At 42.9% G+C, this 20,079-nt stretch overlaps 2 protein-coding genes and 1 long non-coding RNA gene across 4 annotated transcripts in view; all 3 read left to right on the top strand.

The window, feature by feature from the left end:
* Positions 1–1,414, top strand: part of LOC111963101 (peroxisome proliferator-activated receptor delta) — a 36,346-nt gene extending 34,932 nt beyond the window's left edge. For both annotated transcript variants that reach the window (XM_023986328.2, XM_023986317.2), the window contains exon 8: positions 60–1,414. In XM_023986328.2, coding sequence (XP_023842096.1) covers positions 60–307 — 248 coding nt within the window. In that variant the 3' untranslated portion in view covers positions 308–1,414. The remainder of the gene's footprint in view (positions 1–59) is intronic.
* An 8,872-nt stretch (positions 1,415–10,286) lies between these two features.
* On the top strand, positions 10,287–12,960 carry LOC111963245 (large ribosomal subunit protein uL1). Its single transcript, XM_023986559.2, has 6 exons — positions 10,287–10,373; positions 10,979–11,050; positions 11,222–11,302; positions 12,023–12,171; positions 12,350–12,522; positions 12,750–12,960. Exons 1-6 carry the CDS (start codon positions 10,369–10,371, stop codon positions 12,918–12,920), a joined length of 651 nt encoding a protein of 216 aa, XP_023842327.1. The 5' UTR covers positions 10,287–10,368; the 3' UTR covers positions 12,921–12,960.
* Positions 12,961–17,264: 4,304 nt separating this feature from the next.
* Positions 17,265–20,043, top strand: LOC139028354 (uncharacterized). Its single transcript, XR_011480544.1, has 4 exons — positions 17,265–17,517; positions 19,067–19,161; positions 19,773–19,842; positions 19,971–20,043. It is a non-coding gene; the product is annotated as an uncharacterized lncRNA (long non-coding RNA).
* The last annotated feature ends 36 nt before the right edge of the window (positions 20,044–20,079 follow it).

The following is a 20,079-nucleotide window of genomic DNA, read 5'->3' as shown; positions in this document are numbered from 1 at the left end:
CTAAACCCCTTCTCCCACTCCTCCTCTCTCCCTCCACCTCCGCTCTCTCCTCCTCCCAGACCGTCCGGGGCTGATGAACTTCAAGCAGGTGGAGGAGATTCAGGACAGCATCCTGCAGGCCCTGGACCAGCACCTGCTGGGCAACCACGCTGACTCACATTACCTCTTCCCCAAGCTGCTCAACAAGATGGCCGACCTTCGCCAGCTGGTCACAGAGAACGCCATGCTGGTCCAGAAGATTAAGAAGACTGAGTCAGAGACCTCACTGCACCCGCTGCTGCAGGAGATCTACAAGGACATGTACTGACTGGACTGAACTGGACTGGACTGGTTTTAGCTTTCTACAACAGCGGTGCTGTTCACTCACTCCTGTTTCCTGTGAGTGAGAGTCACAGGGGGTGCATGTTTTTTGTTCCAGCACGAACACACCCGATTCAACTCCTCAGCCAATCAATCACGACCTTGATCAGTTGAGTCAGGTGTGTTAGCGTTTTTATTCTAACGTTTTTTTTATAAAAGCCTGAGGAAAACGGATACCTGAAATGGAAATGTGCTGACTGGTGGGAGTTATGACTGAATATAGCTGCACACTCTTGTTTCCGATGTAATTGATTTCTAAAGAATCACCATAGTTTGGGCAGCAAACTGCCTTCATCAGGGTCTCTTGACTGACTGGATGGAATGACATACTGATTGGGAATGGCGCGATGGACTAATGGGAGACATACAAAGTCATACACACCCTACCACATATTAAACATGCGGTGTCCCAAATATATATGTATATTATAAAAGCTGATTTGAGCTGTTTCAAGACAATTGATGCTGTTGTATAGCAGGCTTTTAACTGTGGTTGGACAGGACTGATACAGTTGACGGCTTGTAGTGTCCTGCTCTCAATGTGGTGAAGGTGCAGAGGTATTCCAGGAGAATAGCAAACAGCTCCCCAACCAACGCCACAACAAAACCAAGACTCCTTTTATTTTATCCCTCTATTTTTCGACCGATGATCAGCGTTGCTATTTTTATACAACAGATTTTTGTAGTCTCTCCCGATGAGGAGTGTTTTTTTACAACGGTCAACCCATTCTTAACCCTGCAGTTCAGGGTTATCACCAGGCTGTTCTGCCATTTTGTTTGTGCTACAAACTCTCTGAGGTTGTGATGCTGATATTCAGAAAAAGGATGGTTCTGCTTGCCTGTAGAAATAAGAGGGTCATCGGCAACCATGGGCGTCCCCTTTCCCATTCCTAAGGCCCTTACCCTGGGATCAGCTATCACCAAACCCCCTTAACTCTCCTTTCCTCATATGGATACCTTCAGCACAAATTCACACCTGTCAACCTCCCAATTTATCTGCCAATCATAGAACTGTTTTGATTGATAACTCCCCCCCCCCCCCCCCCTTTCTTTATTCCCCGCGCATTTTGTGTTTGTGGGATTTAAATTTTTTACCTTTAACTTTTATTCCCCTCCTGGGCCTATACCCCCCCCCCCCCCCCTCCTCCTCCTGTTAGACCAGGAAGCACATGGACATACTCAGTCAGTCTCACTTCTCAATGGACACATATATACATATAGATTCTTACAACCTCCTAACCTCAATACCTTTTTTGTTTTATTTTGTGTACAACTGTTGGGTCTAAAACCATGGGACAATTCTGTGTTGTCATACTGTGAAGGTTAACCTGACCCCAGGGTCTGTGTAAGATGTRTCCATGTATGATTTGACTTATGTTTATGCTAGATTACTTATGTATAATTGAAGTATTATTTGTATGTATTTTTTCAGCCAGGTGGTGTTCTGTAACCTGAGCACTGTCGATAAGCCAAACTCTGAAGCCGGTCGCATGCTTCCCAGTCAAAACAGTTCACGCATATATTACGACAACATCATGTGACGTTTTGTTGTTCGGCAGGGTTCTTTCCGGCTGTTCACGCACATTTTTTTTCTTGAGGCAAGTGTAAGTTCAGTAGCCGAAGCCTACGTCCCTTAGTCGGTGATAGGTCAACAGTAGGGGTGGGAACTACGAACGGGATTGTTCAAAGAAGTGTATGCTGTCATTCAAAGAGAGAGCGCAGCAGCAGCCAGGCCCTACTGTCTGCACTGCACCACTAGTTTTCATGCACATTATTTCACTTGATGTACTGCACCAAACATCTAAGACCTCCTCGGCGAAAACTTAAATTTTTGGAGGAAGTGTTGGCTCTAGAGGGATAAATAACAGTAATATTGCCAATTTTTTTTCTTGTTTTTCAAGAGAAGGTCTTAAGGGAGTATGCGAGCACAAACACTCGCTTCGACTAGCCGAGTTCTGCTGGGAGCAAACCGAAACCTATGTATGCGGCGGATGCCTTAACAGTAAAATTCTCATATGATGAGRTTCCCACTCATTCTTTCCCCCTCTTCTCATTCTTCCACTGAGTAGGGTGTGAAAAATTTGGCCAGCTATCGGTCAGTCGCACAGTCTAACTAAAGACCATTTTGTAATACTTCGAGAGAATTGGATCCTCCTCCTTTAGTTGCTCCCCTCCTCCTTTCCATCTTTCACTTCAATCACTGGTCTGAAAGGCCTGATCAAATGAAAGCAATACAGCGAAGACTTCTGTAGGAATTCTACCATAGACTTGACCTATCCCTTTCTTTTTTCAGTGATCAACTGAAGGGAGTTGAAATGCATGCCAACGGTTAAGACATCACTGCTAGAAATATATTGACTTGTTCTATTGCTCTGGACAGACCCATCATAATACTGAAGCTGTTGGAATTCTTAGATGCAGGGGGACCAGTATATTTTGCCATGAGAGGAAATGGGTTTATCCTGCATTCTTTAGGTCAACCAATCATGGTAACTGATGAAATACTGCATGTCCTACATAGAAATTATTTCAATGATATGCAAATTAAAAAWATATATTTTCTATATTGTGACACAGAATTACTGCAAAAACTAAAAAGGTTTGTATTATTACAGTACCCGTCAAAAGTTTGGACACATCTACTAATTCCATAGTCATTACTTTTTTCTACATTGTAAAATAATAATGAAGACACAAACTATGAAATAACACATATGGAATCATGTAGTAACCTTTGAGATACTTCAAAGACTTCAAAGTAGCCGCCCTTTGCCTTGATGACAGATTTTGCACACTCTTGGCATTCTCTCAACCAGCTTCATGAGGTAGTCACCTTGAATGCATTTCAATTTAATTTGTGGAATTTATTTAATGCATTTGAGCCAATCAGTTGTGTTGTGACAAGGTAGGGGTGGTATACAGAAGATACCCCTATTTGGTAAAAGACCAAGTCCATATTCTGGCAACAACAGCTCAAATAAGCAAAGAGAAATGACAGTCCATTACTTTAAGACATTACATTTCAAATGTTTTATTTCAAGAACTTTTAAAGTTTCTTCAAGTGCAGTTGCAAAAACCATCAAGTGCTATGATGAAACTGCCTCTCATGGGGACTGCCACAGGAAAGGAAGACCCAGAGTTACCTCTGCTGCAGAGGATAAATTCATTAGAGTTAACTGCACCTCAGATTGCAGCCCAAGTAACAGACACATCTCAACATTAACTGTTCAGAGGAGACTGTGTGAATCAGGCCTTCATGGTCGAATTGCTGCAAAGAAACCACTACTAAAGGACACCCATAAGAAGAAGAGACTTGCTTGGGCCAAGAAACACGAGCAATGGACATTAGACCGCTGTAAATCTATCCTTTGGTCGGATGAGTCCAAATTTTTGGTTTCATCCACCGTGTCTTTGTGAGACGCAGAGTAGGTGAACGGATTATCTCCGCATGTGTTTCCCACCGTGAAGCATYGAGGAGGAGGGGGGGCTTTACAGGTGACACTGTCTATGATTTATTTAGAATTCAAGGCACACTTAACCAGCGTGGCTACCACAGCATTCTGCAGCAATACACATCAGGTTTGCCCTTAGTGGGACTATCATTTGTGTTTCAACAGGACAGTGACCCAAAACACACCTCCAGGCTGTGTAAGGGATATTTGACCAAGGAGAGTGATGGAGTGCTGCATCAGATGACCTGACCTCCACAAATCCCCGACCTCAACCCAATTGAGATGGTTTGGGATGAGTTGGACCGCAGAGTGAAGGAAAAGCAGCCAACAAATGCTCAGCATATGTGGGAACTCAAGAAGCTGGTTGAGAGAATGCCAAGAGTGTGCAACGCTGTCATCAAGGCAAGGGTGGCTACTTAGAATCTCAAATATATTTGTATTTGTTTAACACTTTTGGTTACTACATGATTCCATATGTGTTATTTCATAGTTTTGATGTCTTCACTATTATTCTACAATGTCGAAAATAGGAAAAATAAAGAAAAACCCTTGAATGAGTAGGTGTGTCCAAACTTTTGAATGGTACTGTATGTGACTCCTTGCCCATACAGGAGATGGGTTGCCAAATTGTTACAGATATCTCTTGAATAAGCGCTTCAACTGTATTTTAGCTCACAGGAAGTTGCTCAAGCACAACTCACTGATCTGATGCTGACTACCTACAGCAGAAATGTTCTCACAAGGTTGCATTGGCAATGTTGTTTTGCCAAGTTGAAACGATGATGATGATGATAATAAAGTGATGTGTTCAACCACCTGTTCTGGTTACAGTATGCTGTATCCACTTGGAGTCAGTGTACCCTGGGGGGTAGTTTCTCCCCATGAGCGCACCTTTTTCCTTCCTCTAACCATCTTCCTTTCTCTCAGTAGGAATATTTAAATGTTCTGCTTTTTGTCTGATGCCCCTGGATATGTCATTGTCACAGACCACCTGTGGTTATTATTCAACTTTTATTGACGCTTTTTGTGTCGGTAAACTTCTAGAGATCTGGTTTGGTTCTGAACTGTTCTAAGTTGCTGTCCTTGCTCTCTTCTCTGACTGCTTTCAGACAAATGACTACGCCGCCCACTCTGAATTCCCTTAACTAGCAGCACTATTACTTAACTAAAGAAGTTGTCAACAAAAACCCTTTTCCTTGTTGCGTTTCAGTTACTGAACAGAACACGTTACAATGAAATGTCAGCAAAGTATTACTGCTGCACAATATATTTTCCAAGAGCAAAAAGCTAAAGAACAAAAAATATATATGAATCTCAAAGGGTGACTGACTAATTTATTTCCCCATACAAATGTATGAACACAACTAGCACAGGTCTGAAATATTCTACTGTCTACAACGGCATAGTGTYCATTTCCTCCCATTTAACCTCTGTGTAAACACCTGGTGTTAACTGTGATGGAAATATTACGATTTCTACCTTATGTATAGAACTTCCTACAAATGGTTGAATTAAACTTTGGGTAATACTTTTGATGTGTCTCTTACTTGCTTGACTACATGTGATGTTCATGTTTTCAATTATTGGATTAAATCTCACTAGCATCACCCTACAGGCGGTAAATCATTGGATCTGATTAATTTGATACCATGCAATTCAATATTTGAGGACTGCAACCATAGAAATAAAATGTATTTATACCAATTAATAAGCCATTGTCAACTGCTCACTGTCACCCTATTTTTATCAGGGAGTGAGCCCTTAGGTCTCTTTTACAGATGAGCCCAGAATGACAGAAAATATAAATACAAAATGCAAGCAGAAAGAAAAACAGTCATAAAAAACAAGGTCGTAAATCAGCTTTTTGAATTGCCCTAGACAGAGGCACAAAAAGTCAACAAATAAGGTGCGAGAGAACTATAAAAGCTGATTTACTTAACTCGGTTGAGACCAAAGGAATTTCCAGAGTTAGCCATCCCTGAGACCGGGTGTAAAAAAATGCAACTGGGGCCATGTAAATAATTGTTATGCTACTCATTTTAAATCCACTGGTGGCACCTTGTGTGAACACAAAAGTCTGTGTGACCATAAAAGTCTGTGCGATCGGGCACAGGAAAATCATTTTGTGCATCCTGCTACCTACTGTGCGGGATGGAAACAGGATTCCCCCCCAAAAACGGAACAAACTACCAAAAAATGTAATCAAATAAATCAGACAACTTTACTGTTAAAAAATAAACAGATATGATCCCGACACAGGCTCAAGTGAAGCCTGGGAGGGCGGGCCGTTTTCCGGCGTCAGTACACCTTGCAAGTCTTCAGATGTAAAAGTCCCAAAAACGTTTCTGCCACAGCCACAAATGTCCAGTTTATTCGAGCCTTGAGCCGTACAGTTTACAACTGTTTCAATGAACGCCACAAAATCCAAATTTTTAACACACAGTATCTTCAGTGGCAGCAAACATTTACTTCAGAGTGGTGCATCCACTAACATATCTTCACTAGCATTACGCGCTGCTTAATTAGTCCTCAGCATCCACCTATCCGACCCGCGTTGTGACGTCAGAACACTCGGATCAACCCTGCTCCTCGGCTAGTGTCGCCTTACGGTTAATGTAGTCATTCTACAGATTCAAAATTGGCCTACAAACGCTTACATCATTTYCATTATGCCAGCTGAATCTCCCATAGTAACCGTGCCATTGCAAACACAAAAAAAGCTAAATATAAGGTGGCATGTAAGAGGATGAAGCGCTTCTTTTGATCTTAAATTGAAGAAAATAGGCGAAATATTGTAGGAGTAGACACTCCCACGACTGAGAGGCTTATGGTTACTGTACTATAATATAGATGATTTACCATTTATCAATGGTTGGATCTTGAAATTATCCTATAAACATTCCGCTTTTAAACTAATAGCCTATCAATTGATATTCCCGTGTCCATCCGATCCTCTTCTTTAGTTGTCTGTCGATGTTGTGCAATGTTATAGGCTTAGATGTAAATGTTTATGTCGTTTATAATGGTTAGTATCCAGCCGTTGAATCAATAAATGATTGTAGGTCGGGAGGGGTGGTTAGGTCAGTTAGGTTACCCTGCCTGTCTAATGTTTCTCTCCTGCGACGACGGGACACCCTGGGGCCACGGCGCCTGGTAGACGATTGATAGATAAGACTATGAATTACTTTTAGATGGGGGTCCCTTTCATAGGGCTGGGGGGATGGGAGTGAGGTCATCATGGGGTAATTTGGAATGTCAAGTCAATGAGCGTTATTGGTAAAAAATAAATTAAAAAAACTCTGTGGATATAAAGTGGTCACCAGCCGAATGTAAGAGGACAGCGCAAAATTGGAGGAGGAGATCCTCCCGCAGCTTAGAATGCTTAGCATATTATACTATATATCAGGGATGGGCAACTGGCGGCCCATGGCCCCTGTTTGGTTGGCCCATGGAGAAAAAAAATAAAACATTGGGTGGGGGGGGAACTCAGTCGGGTCTCAACTTAGAGTTAGGGGGGCCCTCATGATGAGTTCCGTTATTTCGTGGCCCCCACCCCCATCAAAGTTGCCCATCACTGATGTAGATGATATGTTAAATGGTTGACATCATATGTTCACATCATATCTGCAAGGAACATCGGAACCGAAGAATGAACTCTGGTCAAAAGTTGTGCGCTATATAGGGAATAGGGTGTCACTTGAGATTGGCCCAAAGATTGGTGCAAAGCACAATAGACAATTAGTAACCTTTCACATAATTTATCTTCATGTATCATTGGAAGTAGCCTAGTCGCAAGCTCTCAGTTAATGTGTGTGTGTGTGAGAGAGAAAGGAGGGGGAGAGAAATAATATTTGTTCAAAGGATACAGAGTGCATGTGTCCATCTGTTTACAAGTGTGTGTGTGTGTGTGTGTGTGTGTGTGTGTGTGTGTGTGTGTGTGTGTGTGTGTGTGTGTGTGTGTGTGTGTGTGTGGTGTGTGCGAAAGAAAGAAAGAAAGAAAATCCATAATATACAACAGAATGGTCAGCGTCTGTATACCGACTGTCAGGTGACAGCCTGTCGCCACTGGTTTCCTTCCTGAGAGTGTTTCCTTTGTTGAGGTGTGAGTGTGTGCGTGCATGTGTGAACTGCATGTGAACCCAATGAGCTATGCCAGATGAATGCGTTCAGCAGATGTGTCTGAACAATGACACTCCAGAGACCTCACTGACCCTCCAGCTATTGTTTTTCAAGGACAGGCTAGGCTCAGGCCAGGGTATCCAGCCTACATGCAGAGTGGAGCCCACCGAGGGTTGCCTGTCTACCCAGACTCCTTGCTCCAGCCAAACCCTCCCAATTCCCTGGGAAACCTAACCTGACATTTGTTTGGAACTCGGACTGTTACCTCCCACTGTGTTTGAATGGGGATAGGATTGTGAAACTGTAAKAGCTAGCAGATAAACACTTAGTTTACAGGCATTTTGACAATTATTTATGATTGATTTTTGTCTTATGTGTTAACTCAAGTCTCTCGTCAATTTTTTATTTAACCTTTATTTAACTAGGCAAGTCAGTTAAGAACAAATTCTTATTTACAATGACTACCTTGTTCAGGGGCAGAACGACAGATTTTTACCTTGTCAGCTCAGGAATTCGATCCAGCAACCTTTCGGTCACTGACCCAATGCTACCTGCCGCCCCGCAGGATACCTCAATTCCCTTGTCGCTATAGTGCAAGGGCATCAGTATTACCAGAGTAGCAGCCCCTTATCTCTACTTTGTCTTATAAATGGACCTTGGATTTTATAACATATCACTTGGGCAAGGCAGGTCAGAGTTCAGCATAAATTCAGGATTTGGCCAAAGCTTTTGATATGGTAGACCATTCCATTCTTGTGGGCCGGCTAAGGAGAATTGGTGTCTCTGAGAGTTCTTTGGGCTGGTTTGCTAACTACCTTCTCTCAAAGAGTGCAGTGTGTAAAGTCAGAAAATCTGCTGTCTCAACCACTGCCTGTCACCAAGGGAATACCCCAAGGCTCAATCCTAGGTGATCCTAGGATTTTGTGTTAAATGCTCTGCAACAAAGCTTTCTTAGTGTCCAACAAGCTTTCTCTACCATTAACCTTGTTCTGAACACCTCCAAAACAAAGGTCATGTGGTTTGGTAAGAAAAATGCCCCTCGTCCCACAGGTGTTATTACTACCTCTGAGGGTTTAGAGCTTGAGGTAGTCACCTCATACAAGTACTTGGGAGTATGGCTAGACAGTACCCTGCCCTGCTCTCAGCACATATCAAAGCTGCAGGCTAAAGTTAAATCTAGACTTGGTTTCCTCTATCGTAATCGCTCCTCTTTCACCCCAGCTGCCAAACTAACCCTGATTCAGATGACCATCCTACCCATGCTAGATTATGGAGACATAATTTATAGATCGGCAGGTAAGGGTGCTCTCGAGCGGCTAGATGTTCCTTACCATTCGGCCATCAGATTTGCCACCAATGCTCCTTATAGGACACATCTCTGTACTCTATACTCCTCTGTAAACTGGTCATCTCTGTATACCCGTCGCATGACCTACTGGTCGATGCTTATTTATAAAACCCTCTTAGGCCTCACTCCCCCCTATCTGAGATATCTACTGCAGCCCGCATCCTCCACATACAACACCCGTTCTGCCAGTCACATTCTGTTAAAGGTCCCCAAAGCACACATATCCCTGGGTCACTCCTCTTTTCAGTTCGCAGCAGCTAGCGACTTGACGAGCTGCAACAAACACTCGAACTGGACAGTTTTATCAACATCTCTTCATTCAAAGACTCAATCATGGACACTCTTACTGACAGTTGTGGCTGCTTTGTGTGATGTATTGTTGTCTCTACCTTCTTGCCCTTTGTGCTGTTCTTTGTGCCCAATAATGTTTGTACCATGTTTTGTTCTGCTACCATGTTGTGTTACCATGTTATTGTTTTGTTGTGTTGCTACCATGCTGTGTTGTCATGTGTTGCTGCCTTGCTATGTTGGTGTCTTAGGTCTCTCTTTATGTAGTGTTGTGTTGTCTCTCTTGTGGTGATGTGTGTTTTGTCCTATATTTATATTGTATTTATTTATTTTTTTAAATCCCAGGCCCGTCCCCGCAGGAGGCCTTTTGCATTTTGGTAGGCCGTCATTGTAAATAAGAATTTGTTCTTAACTGACTTGCCTAGTTAAATAAAGGTTAAATAAAAAATAAATAAATAAAATGTCTTACTGTACCTCCAATGCCACATCATGCCTGAGGACTTTGATTTGTTCATTTTGGTCTTTGAGACTGCAAGAACCAATACTATTTATAGGGCTTTTGTATGAAGTTTTCACATGCTTACGCTAGCATATTGGTATTACCAATGCCAGTGATATAAATGTCTAAATCCACATATTCAATCCAGAAAATAGACTAGAGATTATTCACAGGGGAAAAACTACAAATATGGCCAGAGCGGCAGCGCTGAAATACGTCACCGAACTACGCCTATAAACTGCGACGGACTGCTCTTCTTCCTTCTTTTCAGTGCTCTGTCGCGTGCGAGCAATACCGTCAAAATGAGGTGAGCGAAAATGACTGCAAATAAAMAATAACAAGAAGTCAGATGTTATATTATCGTCAGTTAAATACTTTCTATAGCTCTGCCGTGTAACTGGGTTCACTTTCAACCTCATATTTACGAGGATTTGGTGAATTCTCCACTTCTACCGCAGTGCTACTAGCTTACATGCTAACGCTAGAATGTGATCTAGACTCGCATCCACATCCATCTAGCATTAAATCGTAATCATTTTTGTTCCGAACTGAGCAAAATAGTGCCGGACATGACTGGTAATTGTTGATATTGCAATAGTTTTGTGAATTGTCAATTTTTTACTGGCTATTTATAAGTTGACTCGTTACCAGTTTGTAATGTCAATTGCTGGCGAGAACTTGCTATGGCTTCAAGTCAGTTAAGTCCGCAAGCAGAATGTGGGACAGGATGCACGTTCATGAATTCATAAAGATATGTCTAATGTGCTTCTACACCTGCATTGCTTGCTGTTTGGGGTGTTAGGCMTGGTTTCTGTASAGTACTTTGAGATATCAGCTGATGTACGAAGGGCTTTATAAATACATTTGATTTAATGTGGTACTGTTATTGACAAACATTTTGTTTGATTACAGCAAGGTATCCAGGGATATGCTCTATGAGGTGGTCAAGGAGGTCCAGGCGGGATCTCTGACCAAGCCACGCAAGTAAGAACATTTCTCTAGGTCAAAGTTTTGACTTTTAAAGACATGTTATTGCACATTGGTCTTTCCAATAATTTGGTATAATACTGCATATTTGTTATTTCTCACACTGATGATCTCGAATGCTTTGTTCCTGGACCTGTGATGTTTACCACATCCTTTCATGTCCTAAAGGTTCACGGAATCTGTAGAACTCCAGATCAGCTTGAAGAACTACGATCCCCAGAAAGACAAGCGTTTCTCTGGCACCGTCAGGTTCGGCACCTTTCCCATATCACCCATCCTTCTYCCGGTCTGCCCCTCTTAGTCCTGTGTGAACTTGCCTGGTTTGGCCCGTTTGATCTGAACATTTGAAACTCACTTGCTCATTCCCAGTCCCTTTCATGCACACACAAGACACTTATGCAGTCAAGTACAATCTCTCAAACACTAACAGCAGACCTTTCACACAAACTAAATTCCACTAGCAGGACTGGTGTGGGACAGGCGGTGCAGAAGTGTTTGGGTAGTCCGACTGAACCCCTCCCTAGGGAGAGGGAACCAGCGGGCGGACCCCTACCCTGGGTCTTAAAACATGAGGGGAGGCAGACGGGGGGGACTTCGTGCCCCCCTCGAGCCGACCATTTTAGTTAATGGTGTTGCTGGTGGAGTCAAGAAGAGAAACCAGTCGGTGTGGTCCTGGTAAGACTCCAGAGTGCTCTCCTCTGGTATGAGTCATCCCTCTGTTTGGATCGGGTCCAGTTTGGAGAGTCACTGGATGGCCATGTTGGAAAGGGTGAAAGTGACTTGTCTGTACTGATCACAAGGTGCATATGCTAGTGGTGTAAGGATTTATGTTTGTAAAGGTGGGTTTAGGGGTTTGCTCTAGTTAGAAATCATCCATTCTAGCATGGCCAGATGGTGACGACTCCATGTGGTTTGTGTGAGCGTTACTGGTGTGCCATATGTTTGAACTTTAATAAATCGCCCCTGTAGACTGAAGACCACCCCCAGGCCCAAGTTCTCAGTGTGCATCCTGGGAGACCAGCAGCATTGTGACGAGGCAAAGGCTGCAGAGCTGCCACACATGGACATTGAGGCCCTCAAGAAGCTCAACAAGAACAAGAAAATGGTGAAGAAGCTGGGTGAGTAGTGCTTTGAGTCGCTTCGAGTTTTCATCTTATGATCCATCTAGGTCTTGCACATGTTTTTCCACATTTATATTGGGTTTAGYTTCTCTGTCCTGAAGCACTGGGTCCACGTCTCGTGTTCTAGTCTCTCTTGGTAATTCTGTTGACTCCCATCTCCATCTTCCCCCATCAGCAAAGAAGTACGATGCCTTCCTGGCCTCTGAGTCTCTGATCAAACAGATCCCTCGTATCCTGGGGCCTGGGCTCAACAAGGCTGGCAAGTTCCCCTCCCTCCTCACCCACAACGAGAATCTCAACGTCAAGGTTGATGAGGTTAAGTCCACCATCAAGTTCCAGATGAAGAAGGTACAGCTCAGTTTGGTGCCAGATACAGTATATGTAGTTCTATTTCAGATTGTACATGATGTGTGCATCCAGACTTGGAAGGTGTGTTATATGTAGACAACTTTGGGAACTCTGTTGGTAGGGGCCTTGGTCATGGGCTACTTTGTTACATGTCTGTTAATCCAAAGCTGCTCTGATTTCTGAGACCAACATGTCTGGGCTCTTTGTGACAATGTCCTCTATTCCAGGTGCTGTGTCTGGCGGTGGCAGTGGGTCACGTGAAGATGTCTGAGGAAGAGCTGGTGTACAACATCCACCTGGCGGTTAACTTCCTGGTGTCTCTACTGAAGAAGAACTGGCAGAACGTCCGTGCCCTCTACGTCAAGAGCACCATGGGAAAGCCCCAGCGCCTCTACTAGAGGAGCAATGCTTTAACTACCAATAAAAGGACAAATCACATATCTTCCATTTGTGTTCTTGTTGTGCCAGATATCTTTGTGTGGTGCTGGGTTATCCCCTATGCAAGGGATCGTAAAGATGTGATCGTAAAACCTAAAATATTCACTAACCTGTTTTTGGAAGTAATGCACAATACCTGAAGATTATAACCATTGATATTTAAATGTCAAGGGTGTTATCTGTTAACAGTTTCTAAACTGGGCTAAATTAAGACGAGGTACCGATTTAGAGTTTACACATACTGTCTGCACCAGTTCTACTGGACCTTGTGATAATACCAGAACACAGTGGGAGTGGCCAGTATATGGCACGAAGCTGAAGGGGTTAGTGGTCATGTCTAGGTGGGATGCAGCTAATGTCAAAAGTTGTGTGTTTGGGTCAAGTCAACCTTTTACCTAATGCTCATAACCTGTTATTTCGAATCTCTAAAATTCTAACCATAATTTGAGGTCACTGGCATTTGCTGTCCCATCTTGTCAAACCTGGGTTTACTTGCATGGGGCTAGCAGTGTACACCACTTGGTAAAATTGACAACTAATGCAGGCTGGTATTTGTTCTCCGTTAAAAGTGATATTCATTGAGTTTGAAGTGAGCATGGCTGACAATTTTAATTAGTCAGGYGCATAATTTTCCGAGTGGTTTAGTGGGGTTGTGTCAATGTTAAGCAAGGGTCAGATAAAAATGACCCCTGGCACAGTAGTCAGAGCAAAACTAATTTTTTAGTATGTGTACGGCTATACAGTGCACCTGTGTGTGTTATATAAATAGAAGCAGTCTCCTGTTGACCACCCTGATCCTGCCTGTTGCGTGCCCTGGCTGTCACCTCTCCACCGTGGGGCACAGAAAGCCGCCATGACACTTAATCAGATTACATCTGCCTCTTCCTCTGCTCGGAGTAATACATCGGGAGCCGGAGAGCAGAATCGGAGTAAGAAATGTGAAGACTTGTCATCCTGTCTACCTCTGGCATTCCATGGAGCTCTAAAAGGATGTTTGGTTATAGCCCCACCATTACCGCTGAACGTCTTGGTGAAATTAGCCGTAGTTTATACCTATTCAACCCTTTCAGCACTATACAAGTGGCTAAAAGCATTCCAATTGATTCGGATTTGGCATGTGAAAGCCAGAAAAAAATCCTTGCGGACCACCCTGACTGCAGCTTCAATGGAGCTCTGACATCACAACCAGGGGTGAGCAAAGGAGGGGGATGTTGTTTTTAAATGACATCTAGACTCATTTTAAAAGTAACCCGCCAAAAATAATTAATAAACATTTTACGTTTCCATATGTGGTTGAAGGCTGTTTCATGGGCTTTAGGAATATGACAAAGTATGCGGGATTATCGGTGAATGCCGTGGAAAAGGCTACGACCGCGCCAGTGCAATTAGTGGAGTTTACTCTGGAGTTCAAAAGCGGATATCACGCAAAGAGCCTACTGTTTCTGATGTAGTTCTTTTAGTTTAGAAAACGATCTCCGCAGAAGCGACAGTTACAGGGATGGTAAAAACAGCTTGATTGTCGTAACATCAGGGAAACGGGGAAGGGAGCTGTGCTTCAAATACAGCCGTTCTGTAACATATTTAATTGAGCCTCCTTGTCGGCCTCAACACGTTACGGAAAGAGTTTAACTGTAGGCTATAGGAAACTGGGGACAGGTTGTCTGGATACCGGACATCCAATAAATTGTCAGATACAAACAGATTATCTTTAGCAGACAACAGTTCGTGAGGGCTTGCCTTGAACAAAACAAGCTGTTTGCGATTTCGTTAATACTGGTGAACCCGCGTTTGAATTGTGTGGTTGCAATTTAAACAGTCCCTCGTCTCTGGTATAGCCTACACACAGGCTACATTTAAAAAATATTTTATAGCGCTTTTCAAAGAATCAAAGCGCATAAAAAGTAAAACAAACAAAAAATGTAAATGATGGAGACTGAAATTCTCAGTCGGTTTGGGATGAAGTTTGGGCTGGAAAGGTAGTGTAGTTATAGTGGCGGGGGCATCGATGGGAACGCCAAGCAGAAACAACGACAGTCTAATAAAGCAGGCCCGGAGCTCTTCAACAGCCCACCACACCTGTTTCTTTTGAATCGTCAGTCACTCCATTGGAGCCGCTTGTCTGGTACTGGTCCTCCATTGCCAGGAATGTATACTGAACAAAAATATAAACTCAACAATTTCAAAGATTTTATTGTTACACTTCATAACTCATGTCTCTTCAGACAACCCTGCAGGTTAAGAAGCAGGATGTGGAGGWCCTGGGCTGCGGTTGTGAGGCCGGCTGGATGTACTGCCAAATTCTCTAAAACAGTGTTGGATGCGGCTTAAGGTAGAAAAATTAACATTCGGTCCTCTGGCAACAGCTCTGTTGGATATTTCTGCAGTCAGCATGCAAATTGCACACTCCCTCAACTGTTTAATCAGCTTCTTGATATGCCACACCTGTCCAGGTGGATGGATTATCTTAGGCAAAGGAGAAATGCTCAGTAACACAGATGTAAGCAAATTTGTGCACAACATTTGAGAGAAATAAGCTTTTTGTGCATATGGACATTTTCTGGGACCTTTTATTTCAGCTCATGAAAAATGGGACCAACACTTTACATGTTGCYTTTATATTTTTGTTCAGTATAGCACCCACCGTGATGCCACGGCTGCTGAAAAGCACACGAAAAGCCACCACATTTTGGCAGTGGATCACATAGTATAGTGATCAAACCCTAGAGCTGAGGTGGGCAATTCCAGTCCTCGAGGGCCTGATCAGCCTCAGCTAACACACCTGACTCCAATAATCACCTAATCATGATCTTCAGTTTAGAATGCAATTTGATTAATCAGCTGTGTTTGCTAGGGATGGAGATAAAGTGTGACACCAATCTGGCCCTCGAGGACTGGAGTTGCCCACCCCTGCCCTAGAGCAAAGAAAAAACACTTAAAACATGTACAATAGCCTGTTTACAGAGCTCGCTGGCTAGGCAACCACGGAACTGCTTATATTTTGGCATGCATCATTCAAGACGAAGTTCAAATTTTGTGCAGCGCAAGGGACATTTAATGCATAATGTCTCAGGAAACACTGTCTGGGTTGGAACGAGGTAAAGACAGTTTCAAGTTGGATATTCAACGGATATTCGCGCTTTCAAACCTCAATAGCTTTCAAACCACTTTAGCCACAGACTCCAAATAAATGTCATTATGTTGGAAAAATTGCGCACAACATTGGACAGGTCTTATTTTCACGATTTGGGCATTAATTTGCTTTCCGAAGCTAATAAYCATGTGGAAATGTGAGCAGCATTTTGTATTCCTAGTTGAATTAGTTAGGGAGCATAAACAAAGCACCATTTTTTTTTACATTTGAATTTCAATAGCTCATTGGTCATGCGACCTAGTGACTTCAAACAAAGTTCAGAATGTCCACTCAGTGGGCCTACACATTGCCAACCCTTTAGAACCTTGTTTAAGGTCATTAGGTCACATGACCAAGGAGCTATTGAAATTTTACATTTTGAAAWATMTATGTAAAATCTTGTGAGATGAAAATGGACAAACTAAAGGGTGTGCAATATAGAAGGGTAGTCAGTGGACATACTGAACCTTGTTTGAGTCAAGTACACCATTTTTTTTGTTGATGTGTCACATTATAATAAAACGTGTTTTAAATAGCAGCTAAATACGGTATATAGCTATAGATGGTACACTGAATAATGAAACAATCCCTAGTAAGCTAGTGTTTTGAGGGTGAACTGACTGCACTATTTCGCATTAAGACTGGTTTTACGGCCAACTTTCTGTCCAAGCTGGGAGAGAGCGCGAGGAAGGCTCATGTCATGCAGGTTCAGGTAGCCTATAGAGAACAGTTGTGTATTCTAAAAATTGATAGCTGCATAGTATGCTATTGCGTCGAACYTTTATTTTACAATCTGCAATGTTTGAATTTCCAATTTTAATTAGGCCTACTGAACAAGTAATTCCATTATTGCCACCAGCGAGCAGTCTAAAAATGGCAGCATTGCGAGACCGTGTATAGCTTCGTGAAATGTTAGGCTTAACATGAGAAAATGACGATCAAATAGGCCTACCAATAAACATGTGTCAATTAGCATAACAAGGGCTAAGCCCTGGCGCCACAGAAATCCTATCATCGATTAGATAGGCATGCAGACATGTCGCAATTTCAGCACCATGGACAGCGATCGTTCCTCCGACTTTGCGGGGGTCCAGAGAAACTGCTTATGCCAGTTGTGTATGTGTGTTGTTTTGGGGTTGAGCTTGATCTGTAATCTGTCTTTATCACCAGTTCTTGGAAACCATGAATACTTCCCCGTTGGTGTGAGGGAACTCAGCTGGTGGGAATTCAAACAGCTGTCAGGGGAGCTTTTAAAAAAGCCAGGATAGGAAAAAGTGAACAAGGAGGAGGGAGAGAGAACAAGAAAGAAGAGAGAGAGATGGAAGGAGTGTGCTCAGCATCACCAGACCTACATTTGTCTGTGCTCAGTAGCTCCTGACAGACATAAAACATCCTTGGACACTCACCATGGGCCTGTCACCARACTGGTAAGAAAATAATGGTGTCCCATCATATTGTAACTACCCTAGTTTAAAAGCATGGATATTGACTTTGCCARACGAGCAGTGGRGGATTTAGGTATAGGCGACATCAGCAGCCGCCCAGGTGGGCATCTTACTGGGGGAGGCACGGGACGCCTGCACAATTTTTTTTTAGGAATAGTGACATTTGTGTAATTGGTTTTCTATCGCTCATTTGCATGTCACGTCAAGATATCATGTCACCGTGTGGGACTGTGGGTCAATTAACCTTGTCCGAGTGGGCGCCCTGATTCTAGTTTGTGAYCTAGGCAGGCTACTGCCTGGGAAGGTCTCCCACTCAGAAGTACYAGATGGGGTGGGGGGCGGGGGTAGGTTGACCTCAGGTCTCCCTACTGGAAGCCTGGGGGAGCGGGGGAATCTATCAAATAGCGCACCTCTAACTTTGTACAGTACTAATGCAATTAGTCAAATCAGTCACACTACGAAATTCTACCAAATAAACCACAATTCATTCATAATACTGTGAATATACAATACCGTTCAAAAGGTTGGGGTCACTTAGAAATGTCCTTGTTTTTGAAAGAAAATTTAAAAAATTGTCCATTTAAAATAACATCAAATTGATCAGAAATACAGTGTAGACATTGTTAATGTTGTAAATGACTATTGTAGTTGGAAAAGGCAGGTTTTTTTAATGGAATATCTACATAGGTGTACAGAGGCCAATTATCAGCAACCATCACTCCTGTGTTCCAATGGCACGTTGTGTTAGCTAATCCAAGTTTATAATTTTAAAATGCTAATTGATCATTAGAAAACCCTTTTGCAACTATGTTAGCACAGATGAAAACTGTTGTTCTGATTTAAAGAAGCAATAAAACGTACCTTCTTTAGACTAGTTGAGTATCTGGAGCATCAGTATTTGTGGGTTTGATTACAGGCTCAAAATGGCTAGAAAAAAATAACTTTCTTCTGAAACTCGTCAATCTATTCTCATTCTGAGAAATTAAAGCTATTCCGTGCAAGACATTGCCAAGAAACTGAAGATCTTGTACAACGCTGTGTTCCACTCCCTTCACAGAACAGTGCAAACTGGCTCTAACCAGAATAGAAAGGGGAGTGGGAGGCCCTGGTGCACAACTGAGCAAGAGGACAAATACATTAGTGTCTAGTTTGAGAAACAGACGCCTCACAAGTCCTCAATTGGCAGCTTCATTAAATAGTACCGCAAAACACCAGTCTCAATGTCACACGTTAACGAGGCGACTCAGTGATGCTGGCCTTCAAGGCAGAGTTTCTCTGTCCAGTGTTTGTGTTCTTTTGCACATCTTAATCTTTTCTTTTTATTGGCCAGTCTGAGATGTGCAACTCTGCCTAGAAGACCAGCATCCCGGAGTCGCCTCTTCACTGTTGACGTTGAGACTGGTGTTTTGCGGGTACAATTTAATGAAGCTGCCAGTTGAGGACTTGTGAGCCGTTCAGGTGATCCTTTCCTTGAAAATGGGATGTGTGCCATCTTAATATACTTGATTCTCTCTCTCTCACTCACTCTCAGCAGTGAGGAAGGTGGGAAGTTGTCTTTTCCGTAGGGCTGGTACTGTACTCACCCTCCATACCACTCTGCCCAACACTGGGACCATGAGTGCACAGGTAAGAAGGATAACTTCTCTCGTTATTTAATAATTCTTTAAAGGGGGATTGCCGTTAAAAACTAGATTTTCTGTTTTGTTTAATGATATTTCCACGCTATGACTTCGATATAACAGTCTGAAATTGTGGAAATTATGATAATGCCCGCTTTGTGTAAGAGCTGTTTGAAGAAAATGGCTGGAATTTCAGCCTGTTTATGTGAGATGGAACTTTTGGCTCACATCATGAAGTCACAATGTGATCTGATTATACTAGACCAATAACTGTTCATGTGGGTAATGGAGTGGGCTCTTGAACATCCTATCAGCCAATCAGGGCTGTGTATGTAAATATATTCAAATGTATTTCCTAACGCCCACATGATCAGACTGAGCATTTCAAGGGCCAATGGAGGCTCAGGGAAATAAATTATTWAWCATATATTTTGGAGTTATTTTTATTAAATAAACACACACAMTGATCTATTAGACATGCAGTGATGATTTAAAAATAACATTACAAAGACTGCATTGGGGCTTTAACCAGGCAAGTCTATTGAGAACTTGTTCTCATCAATAWTAACAGCCTGGCCAAGAGCTTGTTGACTGATTTGTGTGTTGTCCCTCTCCCAGCCKCCTGCTAAGGAGGCCACTCCCTGTGAYTATGCTGGCATACTAGGGGACAGCTCGGAGTCTGACCAAGGTAAGGAATCCGATTGGCTGCCTGAGCTGCGTTGTTACCAGRAACAGGACGTGGCTGCTCTTCCATTTCCTCTCTCTGTTGTTCTATGCTAGCAAAGCTGTGAACACCCTGTCCTCTCTTCTCCTCAGAGCCCAGTCCAGAGGACCAGCTGGCTGCCTCCTGGGAGAACCTTCCTATACTGGAAAGACTGGGCCTCCGCATGTCAGTTTATACTCAGACACACTTTTAACACTTTTT

Source organism: Salvelinus sp. IW2-2015, linkage group LG1, assembly GCF_002910315.2.
Source record: "Salvelinus sp. IW2-2015 linkage group LG1, ASM291031v2, whole genome shotgun sequence".
Lineage (NCBI taxonomy): Eukaryota > Metazoa > Chordata > Actinopteri > Salmoniformes > Salmonidae > Salvelinus > Salvelinus sp. IW2-2015.
This window is presented reverse-complemented; position numbering and strand designations above follow the sequence as displayed.